A 12,754-nucleotide genomic window follows, 5' to 3' on the forward strand; every position below is an offset into this window, starting at 1 on the left:
ATAGAGAGACAAAGACCCAAACTGGACTACAGAGAAAAGTGCAGTGTAGAGGCAGAAAACTGGTTTCATTGGTGTTTACTGGTAGTGTAAACAGCAGGGTGAGAGACCTTTGGCCAGGACTGTGTTTGGTATGAGAGTTTAGGGAAGGATTTAAAGTGTCTGCCTCGTTAACACGTGAAGATAAACACAAAAACAGAGAGAAGTAAAGCAAAGGTGTATGAGAGAGTGGCAAATACACAGTAAGTGGTCTGAGAGCAGAATTCTCAGACATTTTACCTCACTGTACAGCATGTGCATTCAGCGAACTGCAGTGAGATATCTAGGGGCAAACTAAAGAGTAAAATGCAAATTGTGGAACGTGCTTTTGAAAAATAAATGTGCACATACTGCCAGCGGACGCCAGAGACAAAGAGGTTGGGGAGAAATGAGGGGAAACCATGCTTTGATGAATAGCCTCAGTCTTTGCCAACTGTGTGTTTCCTATCAAGACTGCATTTGTTTAGTTTCTCCCTCTATATTTCTGATGAAACAATGGGGGATTGGCTCTAGCTCTGGCTCCAATGAGAGGGCTTTCCAGTGTATGAAACATCAGGACATTTCTGGCTGCGTTTCTCCAACTCCAAAACAAGCAAACATTGGCTCAGTCCCCTAACAACCTGGTCCAAATCCCAACAGTTTGGCCGTTCTATAACAGGGACTTATCTGTATTTCCAGTCTAACATGACTGGAAGTTTATAAATAGACAGTATCATAACCCCAATCATCAATCTACATCAAAGGGAAACTGTTCACAACCAAGCCTCCAGAATAGATAACAAGAAATTGGAATATTAGCCAACCATAACACAGATATCTAAGGGAAGAAGAGGATTTTGGTATCGTCTTGGATACGAGGCAGAGATGATTAGGAATGACAGATGAAATCTCCAACGACACAGAATGTTCAAACTGACCAAAGCCTTGTCACGGTTACAACTGACCTAGAGCTTGACGACCAAATTAAAATCCAGAACTACCTGATCATCACCTCCGGCATTGTGCGCGCACAGACGCACGCACGCACACGCGCACAGATGCGCGCACGCACACGCGCACACACGCACGCACGCACGCACGCACGCACGCACACACGCACACACGCACGCACGCACGCACGCACGCACACACGCACACACGCACACACGCACGCACGCACGCACGCACGCACGCACGCACACACGCACACACGCACACACGCACCTAGGGCTGTACTGAGGGCAGAAGCCAGCACACCTCTAGTTAGCCTGTTATTTGTAAAGAATAAATAGTTCCGCTAAATGCCATGTATCAACTGACTCTATGACCTTGCACTGATGAACCACAAAGACAAGGGATACCTCTGACAACCAAGGCCCATAATTAAATTACTAAGCGTTTGCACCGGGTGAGAAGTTTGCACCTATAGCAACAACATATTACGAACATGTGCTACCATAGTAATTACATGTAAATGAAGATGTTTGTGCATATGTTGTGATAAGGACACACTATGTTCCAGATCTCAGCAGCAATGCTGATTGTTTTATTATGCAATGGATAAGTAAATCAGAAGGCCTTTCATAAATGTCAACTGGATGTTATTAGAAGGTGATAACCAATGCACATTTTCCAAATAGCTGCAGGGTTTGTCTGAGTGGTTGCTAAGAGGGAGGATCAGTGAGATGTTTTGTTTTTATTGAGGAGAACTCTGCCCCTCACCATGTCATAAGGTTTGCTACAGCAGCTTTATCCATTATCACACTTCATGAAAATATCAGAGAAAAGCACCTAGCTGTACCTAAAGGGGCAATGTTTCGGTAAAAAGCTAAGGGATGGGAATGAAGAAATGCAACCATTCAAAATCATAGAGCTATGAATGCAAGGACTGACCTTCCATAATATCAAATGTTAGTTTGCATTTATTTTGTATACAAACACTGGAGTAAATCAAGTTTACATTTTTGGTTCTGATGGGGTGCGACAGTCAAACTAAGCTCACATGAAGCATTTATAAGGTAGATTCTTAAAGAATCTATGGGTATTTATCATTAATTTAAGCACGAACATGGATGTAGCAACTGCAGATTGGCCCTTTAAACTTAAACAATCCTAAACGGAAATCCTGCATTGCTCAAGAGATGCAAGCTCAAACTCATACATGTGAATCACCACAAAAAGTAGACCAAAGGATCAGCCAAACTATGAAAACACAGCCAGCACACTTAAAAGATACAATAAATACTTCCTCTCTGATCCCACTATTCCTCTTGGGCTGGATTGCAGAAGCTCCCATGGACAGGAGACACTGAGCGGAAACATTGACTGGAGGCGACTGGACTTCACGACGGCCATCTTGGCTCATCCCTGGTGATGGATGGTCCTCTTGGAGAGGGAGGAGGTCATTAGGCCTGTCAGAGGGTGAGCTCAGTGCTCTCGCTGCTATGAAAATTCACCCACTCCGTGGGTGTTTGTGCGTGTGTGTGTGTGTGTGTGTGTGTGTGTAGCTTTGGAATCAGCATTGTCACATTGTTGATTTAAGTCTTGCTCTTTTGCACACCCAAACTAGATCCTCTTGGCAGCTTGTTTTCGGCCCTCCGTCTTTCAATTTCTCTTCTCTCGTGTCCTATCATTCCTCTATTCATTCCTCTCTTTGAAAGGACATTGATGAATATTATCCCGCTGTATGCACATACAGTACATAAAACACACACTCACACGCTGCTCGGTAGGTTTTGTGTGCGTGGGGCTTTGTGGCTCTAGTTGATTTTACGCAGCTCTGCAGGTGTTTAGTTCTTGTGTTTCCATCCTGGGAATGAGAAGGTGGAGAGGTGGAGAGGTGCAAAGGGACTTGGCTTCCCACGGCCAGCAAAGACAAGTTTTACGACTCTTGGTAACAAGAGTCGGCTTCATTTAATTCAATGAAGTGTAAAAAATCTCTCTTGTCGATGCCAACTAGAAGAAAAAGTGTTTGGAATGGTTCTGTCTCCAAACAAAAAGAGTCAACTTTGAGAAAAACAGAAACAGCTTGAAGGTGGTAAGAAATGACAAGCAGACCTCACCTGTCACAAAATTCCAATGGGGGATGGGGGAGAGGGGATTTGATACGCTATAGTGGGCTCCACACCACTACACCACACCCTCGGCCATGGGCCAGCCCAGCCATGCTCCGGGTTCTCAGGGGGAGCTTTACCTCACAGCCCAGCTGGAGCAAGCCGTGCCTGGGCTAAGGCTCCCACGCTATCCCCTGCACTGGTCCCCCTGATCTCATACTATATCTCCCACATATGGTTCAACTACAGTTGTTTTCTTTTCTCTCTTCATCTCTCCATTGTTCTCTAATCATCCCTCCATCTTTCTAAACCTCTCTCATCCATCCCTCCATCTCTCAGGCTGTTCGAGCACATACACCCAACATGCACAAAGAAGTATAAAGCACATCAACAAACTGATCCAGAGTCTGTATTTGAGGTCACTTCAGCCAGAGATAACTTGACGTAACATATTCCAACTAGGGACAGGGAACACATGTCAAAATGAAGAGCCACACCCACCTCTGACAGACCTCCAAAGCAAACTCACGTTACACTCGTTCATCCAATCTCAATGTTATTGTCTGTAAGCCAACTTCAGCTAACAACACACTGTGGAACTGTCTGTAAGCCAATGTCACAGTTTTTCCACAGTGCTTGCCCTTCTAACCGACTCTCCTCTGTAGTCTCACTCACTTAAAATCAGCTTTATTAGCATCAAAGTTTTCAAAGTGCCCAACTTTAATTTACAGAAAACAGTGTGGCGGCACTGTGGAGACATGGGAAACGGGAGCCAGAATTAAACTAAAACACACTGCGTGTATATATATAGTGTGTGTGTGTGCACGTGTGTGTGTGACCCTTGTGTATGCGGCAGAGCTTAATGGGACAGCATGGCAGAGTTTCCCGTGACTGTTGTGAAAATCCTAACCAGAGTGATCCCTCAAAACAGGGCTGATTCCCATATTAAACAGATTCCATTTTATGGCCCCATTTAAAACATGTTTAAAAATAACTAACTGCTGACACGGACGGACGGACGGACGGACGGACGGACGGACGGACAGACGGACAGACGGACAGACGGACAGACAGACAGACAGACAGACAGACAGACAGACAGACAGACAGACAGACAGACAGACAGACAGACAGACAGACAGACAGACAGACAGACAGACAGACAGACAGACAGACAGACAGACAGACATAGAAAGAGACCCACAAATAATTTGAAAACAAATCAAATGTAGCTAAATATATCTACTGGGTGAAATACCATAGTGTGCCATCACAGCAGCAAGATTTGCAACCAGTGAAGAACAAACACCATTGTAAATACAACCCATATTCATGTTTATTTATTTTCCATTTTGTCATCATTACAACACTGTACAGCCATAATATGACATTTGAAATGCCTTTATTTCTTTTTAATGTCTACTGTTCTATCTATTTCACTTGAATAATAAAATAAATAAATAAATAAAAACACATTTTCTGTCTCAAAGGTGAGACAAGCACCTGGCACACTTCAGGACAAGCACATGGCACATTCTAACAAGGGCCAAACTACCAACAACCCTGACCTGTAACCTGGAAACACTTTCATTAGTGCAAACTGAACACTATTAGCAGCAGCAGAGAGGAAGAGGCAAAGCGAGAGGTTTCACTAACGTCAAAATCTGTCCAAAATAAGCCCAATATATTTCTATGGGCTTTATATGCAAACCTAAGCTTGTCGGCTGCCTTTCTGCCTTTAGGACAACGACTACCATTGTTAGGACGGAGACATGAACATCTCGACATTATATACTACTCTGGCAGCAGTTAACTTCTCTCATCCTCGCCTGCCCACCTTGTTTCATAGAAATGGGACAAACTCACGTGGCTCATAAAAACAGCACAAGCACAATTGTGGACATGGTCTGTTGTGAAGTGGAACACCTTGCTCCAGGTCAACTAAAGACATTCCATCCATTTTCAGCATGATGTACAGTAGACCTACAGTAGTGTAGTGTATTTTACATTGTGGCACAATAGGACACACTTTATGAGGAACTGGGGTGCATGCTTCTAGACATCAGAATCATTGTCCTTCCTGGCAATGTGTGACAAGGCAACGGCCACCTGTGGTTGTCACGGCAACATACTGCAGGACATACCATCCAATATATAATAACAATTGCGTACCATTCATCATGCTGCATAGTATGCAGAGTCCTATACCACAACCACATAGCATGAAAAGGAAATCGTCACCTTGGTTTGGACCATGTAATGGAGCAAGCAGTTTCATAGCATTGGGCATAGTTTCAGTGGAAGGATTTTAATATCAGTCACATGCCAGTTTCAGATCCAACACTGCAATAATGTCTAGCAATATTATCTGAACCCATAATCACTACAGGATTCATCGAAGCTGTCTACTACGATTTAACTGTGTCTGATTGTGATAAGATACCAGACACCAATACTGCATAGTTTGGTCCAACAATTCTTCATGAACCTGAGCAGTCACCATCATCAAATGCATTGCAATAATAGAATGTGCATGGGTGTCCACATTTAATTCAACTGCATGTCCACATGCATTTCATTCACATTTCATTTATATAATCTGAGGCTAACTTTCTTTGCAAAACTCAATAGCCTATAATTCCCATAACAACATATATTCATGCTATGTGATGTAAAGTCGACTCCTGATAAGTGCATATTGGATAACTGCAAGCTCTGCATTGGAGTTCTTCAGTTCTAATTCAAATCTTTTTCAGTTTATACAAGCCAAGCAATTCCATTGACATTGCATTTCTTTGGAGTTGACTGTAAAGGTTTTACATGGCAATGATGGTGATACAGATGTCACTTACCTCTGCTTCTCCGAGCCGTGGACGAGCCGGCCAGCGCAATCCCAACGATGAAAAGGAGGAAGAGGAAGACGAGGAAGGTGTGTGAGAGCTGCATGGTGGTAGGTGATCTGCAGCGGTCTCAGGTACAAAGGACTGGCTGGTGGCTCTCACTAGATGCAGTTGACTGAAGACTTAATAATCTCAGTCCAGGACTAAGAGGAGGACTAAGGTGAGCTACTGGACTACAGTACTGGAGAACTTTCACAGAGTAAATATCAACCAGCTCTGGACTAGTTCACAGACTGAGCCTTGTACATGACTAGAACAGTAGAACTAGAACATTAGAACTAGGATAGTAGAACTAGGATAGTAGAAATAGGATAGTAGAACTAGGATAGTAAAGTAATTATCCTAGTTCTGTGTGAGTTATGCTGACTCTGGTGGCTGGACTACTTCACTGAGCTGGTGGGTCTCAGGACTAGTGCAGCACACTGGACAGGCTCTGGCTGAGTCTGTGTCTGAGGCTGAAGGGCTTGATGCTCTGGGGCTCTGTGCTGTGCTCTGGGATGCAGGGAGACCAGCTTGTAGCATCTATACCTACAGAGGGAGGGGACAGACGGAGGCGGACACACCCCCTTTCTCTTTCACTTGGCGTCACACCCACTCTCGCTCTCTCTTCATTCTCTCTGGCCCTTTCTTTTCTCTCTTTCGTGTTCTCTCTCTCTCTCTCTCTCTCTCTCTCTCTCTCTCTCTCACCCCCCTTTTCATTCTTTCTCTTTTTCCATTAGTTTTTTCTGCAATGGCAGTCTTTTCCATCCCTAAGGCCCTTGCTGATTTTTCATTGTACTTATTCTCTCTTTTCTTTCTTTCTTTCTTTCTTTCTTTCTTTCTTTCTTTCTTTCTTTCTTTCTTTCTTTCTTTCTTTCTTTCTTTTTCCTCCCTTTCATTTCCCTCACTCTACCACTCATTACTGCTCTCTTCATTTAGCCCAAAGTTACAAGGTGCTTAAAGGTGATGTAAGAGTCTCCTGCAAAAATGGAGGTATGAGGAAAATTAGAAAAGAGGGGTGTCCCACAAGTCCAATATTCAAGAGTATTCTGCTCTCATCCCTCTCTCACACAATCTCCATTCATTTCTACTGTACCAATCCCCAAAACACGTCACGAACACGTGCATCTTTGGCGACTACATCCAACACGTGTGGTAACACGCCTACTATGATCACGCCCCCAAACATGGAATTTTGGCAACATGTACAGTAACCCATCACAAACACGTGCTGGTATACAGTAGTAGGACAGCATCATAAAAACGCCTTTCAACTGCAGACTCATCCATCAATGTTTACAACCATTGGGCACAGTGTGTGTGCGTGCGTGTGTGCGTGCATGCACATGTGTGTGTGAGTGTACGCATGTGACTAAATGTGTGCCTGGGTGGTTATGTCTGGGTCCAGACTGTCAGCAGTCAGTCATCCTGCACAGTTCTGCCAGAACCAGGCCGCTGGAATGCGAAGTGTGTTCATGAATGTGTGTATGTGTGTGTTTCTAGGAGCTCTGGCCCTCTGGCACTGAGGTTCCATCCCACATGCCGTCACACGAGACAGGAACGAGGCCTCGGCCAGAGGGGGCAGGGCTATTCAAACAGGAAGTCCCTACACACCGTCATATTCGAGTTCACAGGCTTCATTCACCAATATCCATTATGACAGATATGTGTTATGGTTAGACAGTCTACTTGCCTTTAAATATTATAATTCAGGGGTTATAAACAAGAAAATCACCTAGATTCAGAAGAAAATCTGAAAAAGAATGTCTGGTTCATTTCCTTTAGACATCAAAGACTATGGATTTAGTCAGATCACAAAATGGCTGTAGTTATAAAAATGTAGATTCAAATGTAATAATATTTTTGGATCATACTGACCTACTTTCTTTGTCTTTGTCCTATATAATAAACCAGCCATAGACAGGTGTGTCAGGGTTCATCTGAGGGCTGAATGTTCCACTACCTGTGACTACCTGTCGCCTCCTTACACCTTTTCCCACCTCCTAACTTTTTCTACCTTTTCCTCCTTCCACCTTTTTCAACCTCCCATCTTTTTCCATCTCCTTCCACCTTTTCCTCCTTCTTCTACCTCCTTTTCCACCCTTTTCATAATTGTTCACCTTTTCCTTCTTTTTCTACATTTTCCCAAATTCTTCCACCTCCTTCCACCTCTTTCCACCTTCTCTCACATTTTTTCTCTCACTTCCACCTCCTTTCACCTTTTTCCTCCTTTCCCAACCTCCTTCCACCTTTTCCCACCTTTTTCTACCTTCCACATTTTCCCTCTTCCTTCCACCTCCTTCCACCTTTTCCACCTCCTTCCACCTCATCCACCTCCGCCTACCTTCTTCCACCTCCCTCCCATCTCGTCCCTCCATTCTCCCTGCCCCTATAGCCTGAGTGTAATCAGTGTTGAAGACACAGGAAGAGACAGAACAGTGAGTACAGGGGGGCATTGTCTGAGCTCGGCTTACATAACTATGTCTCTGCTGTAAAAGCCATGCCCAAGCCTCGGGAGAACTTCAGGGGGACGTCAGAGGAAACTCTCTCTGTACAGCACAATACCACCTCTGTCCCTCTGTACTGGGCACAGAATAGGTGGCCAGAGAAAGAGGGAGGAGGGAGAGAAGATAGAGTGATAAAAGAGGGAGGGGAAAGGGGGAGAGGGAGGGAGAGAGGGAGGGAGGGAGAGAGGGCAAAAATGCAGGGGATGGACTAAATACTGTATGTACCAACAAAAATGGCAAAAGTACTCTAAAATGCTACGAGACCTCTGAAGTGAGACAGGTACCTTTGATTTGATTCTGAGAACCAGTTTTAGTACATTTTTTGTCCGTTTTAGTCTAGTCAATGATCCCCATACTCCGGGAAAGATAAATATGACAAGATAACTGTTTCCATAACATATCTCATTTCCATTCTTAATACATTTCCTGTGTTCACTGTCTCCCGGCCTTCTCCATGCTGTCCAGATATCCTGTAGTGGAATGTTTCCTGGTTTAATTCAAGATAGCCATCTACCTGTCAGACACTGTCTGGAGCTATCCTTGACCCTGACCCCTGACCCCTAACCCTATGGTGACTGCAGATGATCTGGTATTTGCCCCTCTCCCTCTCCCTTCCTGAAAGGGGAAAATGTGATATTTCAGTGGCTGAGTTCAGAACCATGTAGGTCAGACACGTTGTAGTCGTTCTGCTTTAGTAATCACCGATTGGTCGTTCCCATCCTCCATTTTATAGCCTTTCACCACCTCATCAGGCCCACCTGCCAACCAGAGCCACGCAGCCGGAAAACTTCACACACACACACACACACACACACACACACACATTTTTTATTTTACCTTTATTTAAACAGGCAAGTCAGTTAAGAACAAATTCTTATTTTCAATGACGGCCTAGGAACAGTAGGTTAACTGCCTGTTCAGGGGCAGAACGACCTTCCGGTTACTAGTCCAACGCTCTAACCACTAGGCTACCCTGCCGCCCCACATACAGGGCATGGGCAGGGTGGATGTCAAATGAAGCGCTCAAACACTCACGTATGCACACACACACACACACACACACACACACACTCAGGGTGCTGATATGTGTGTAGACGTGCTGATCTGATCTGCGTCTAGACCTGTGTGCGTGTGTATGTCTCCTTCTGGCTGTTCAGCCTCTCTCATCCATTAACTGATTTAGAAACTCATCCTCTGTGACTGTGGAGAAGAATCACCTTGAGTTGAGTGGAAAAGCAAACGAACCAAACGACCTTAACCGTCAACGCCAAAACAAGACTCACCTGGCCAAAAATGCACAATATTGAATCAAAATGTTAGCAATTTAGGGTAAGGTATTTGTGTCTTTGTTTTATTTTGGTGTCTGTTTGCCTGTAGGTCTATGATGAAGTGGAAACAGTTGCTGCCGAAGCCAGAAGCGGATGGTATTTTGCAGATCACCCAAGTCACAGCTTTGTAAGTTTCCCCACTTGGACCACATTGAGATTTTGAAGAATGGAAAAATAAAATGATTTTGTTTTTTTCCGTCTTCTTTTCCAAAGCCGTTTTCATCTGTTGATGCCTGGAATGGACTGGCTTATTATGAGCTCCTACGGTTCCCTTTCAGGTCAACATCCAAACAGCAAGGGGACTATGGCAATTTGGGAATATGCAGTATGATTATCGATGAATCGATAGAAACTATTGATTAATGTGTGGTCTTAAACCCCAAAATATTAATTGTGTCCTCTGTCAAACCATCATTTAAACACAACATATTCAAGTAGCAGGGTTCATGCTGTCACTGTAAAGGAATTTGTTACAATTTCATGAGTAAAAGTTAAATGATATATTATACACATTTTCAGCATCAATGATTGGGCAAATCAGATGACCTCTAAACCTTTAACACTAGTCTATTGGTTGAGCTGTATCATGTGACTGGCAGGTAGAATCTCATGTCCGACTGGGTGAAGTGGAAAATAATGTCCATGAGGAACACTGATGGCCCAAGATGGCACAGTGGAAAATATGATGCATGGAATGCTCCCTAAAATATTTGCGCAGTTCGTCAGAGTTTTTTCCTCTCCTTCTGTTGCAGGTAAATGGGTCAGTCATTGCCTCTATGTTATTCATCAGTCCTACGCTTCACTAATGCACATAAAACCCCTCCCAGACACACCTATACAATCCCTGACACAGATGATCCACATCTATGTTCACACCTGCTGAGATGTTTGACGTACATTGCAGATTTGCGTCATTATCTTGCATCTCTGTTACGGTAAACGTGTGTGTGGGTCCTTACAGCAAAATATTGTTGTTTCAGGGAACATCTGTTGTTACATTTAGTGGAGGAATGTCATACCACAGCGATCAGAGTCCAGACGCCTTAATGACGTATGATACTTATAACCTAAGCCTTTGAAAACATACATCATCAGGGGCAGGTAAGGCATTCAGAGGGACCAAGAACTAAAACAAGTCGGAGGTCAAGACTCCATTGAGGCAATCAGCACATCTTGACGGGTTGTGTGGGAAACACACACACACACACACACACACACACACACATGCAATAACACACACACAGCACACCCTACACACACTATAACACACACACAGCACACACTACACATACTATAACACACACAGAACACCCTACACACACTATAACACACACACAGAACACCCTACACACACTATAACACACACACACACACACACACACACCCTACAAATGCTATAATCACACACATTTCCTACACACACTATAACACACACACACACCCTAAACGCAATAACACACACATTTCCTACACACACTATAACACACACACAGCACACCCTACACACACACACACACGCTATAACAGACACATACACAGCACACCCTACACACGCTATAACACACACACATACAGCACACCCTACACACACTATAACACACATACAGCACACCCTACACACACTATGACACACACACACACACAATCACACACACACACACACACAAACACACAGCACACCCTACACACGCTATAACACACACACACAGCACACCCGACACACACAGCACACCCTACACACACTATGACACACACACACACACAATCACACACACACACACACAAACACACAGCACACCCTACACACGCTATAACACACACACACAGCACACCCGACACACACAGCACACCCTAGACACACTATGACACACACATACAGCACACCCTACACACATTATAACACACACACACACACAGAGCACACACACAAACACACACACAGCACACCCTACACACACTGTAACACACACACACACAAACCCTACACACACTATAACACACACACAGCATACCCTACACACACTATAATACACACACTATAATACACACACTATAACACAAACCACAGCCTGCACACGAATATAACAAACACACACACAGCACACCCTACACACGCTATAACACACACACACACACACACACACACACACACACACACACACAGCACACCCGACACACACAGCACACCCTAGACACACTATGACACACACATACAGCACACCCTACACACATTATAACACACACACACACACACACAGCATACCCTACACACACTATAATACACACACTATAATACACACACTATACACACACTATAACACAAACCACAGCCTGCACACGAATATAACAAACACACACACAGCACACCCTACACACGCTATAACACACACACACACACACACACACAGCACACCCTACACATGCTATAACACACACACACACACAAACACACAGCACACCCAACACACACTATAACACACACACACAGCACACCCTACACACACTATAACACACACACACACCACAGCCTGCACACGCTATAACACACACACACAGCACACCCTACACACGCTATAACACACCCTACACACACACACACACACATAGACCCTACACACGCTATAACACACACATACACAGCACACTCTACACACACACACACACACACACACACACACACACACACACACACACACACAGCACACCTTACACACGCTATAACACACACACACAGCACACCCTACACAAACTATAACACACACACACAGCACACCCTACACACACTATGACACACACACACACTATGACACACACACAAACACACAGCACACCCTACACACGCAATAACACACACACACACACACACACACACACACACACACACACAGCACACCCTACAACACACACACACACAGAACACACACATAGCACACACTACACATGCTATAACACACACACACAGCACACCCTAC

General features: G+C 44.3%; 1 protein-coding gene across 1 annotated transcript in view; it reads right to left on the minus strand.

The window, feature by feature from the left end:
- LOC115144849 (target of Nesh-SH3-like) overlaps window positions 1-6,627 on the minus strand; it is a 48,255-nt gene extending 41,628 nt beyond the window's left edge. The window contains exon 1 of the mRNA XM_065017512.1: window positions 5,921-6,627. Within this exon, the coding sequence (XP_064873584.1) occupies window positions 5,921-6,014 (94 nt within the window). The 5' untranslated portion in view covers window positions 6,015-6,627. The remainder of the gene's footprint in view (window positions 1-5,920) is intronic.
- Window positions 6,628-12,754: the final 6,127 nt, after the last annotated feature.

Source organism: Oncorhynchus nerka, linkage group LG1 (assembly GCF_034236695.1).
Source record: "Oncorhynchus nerka isolate Pitt River linkage group LG1, Oner_Uvic_2.0, whole genome shotgun sequence".
In the NCBI taxonomy this organism is placed as follows: Eukaryota; Metazoa; Chordata; class Actinopteri; order Salmoniformes; family Salmonidae; genus Oncorhynchus; species Oncorhynchus nerka.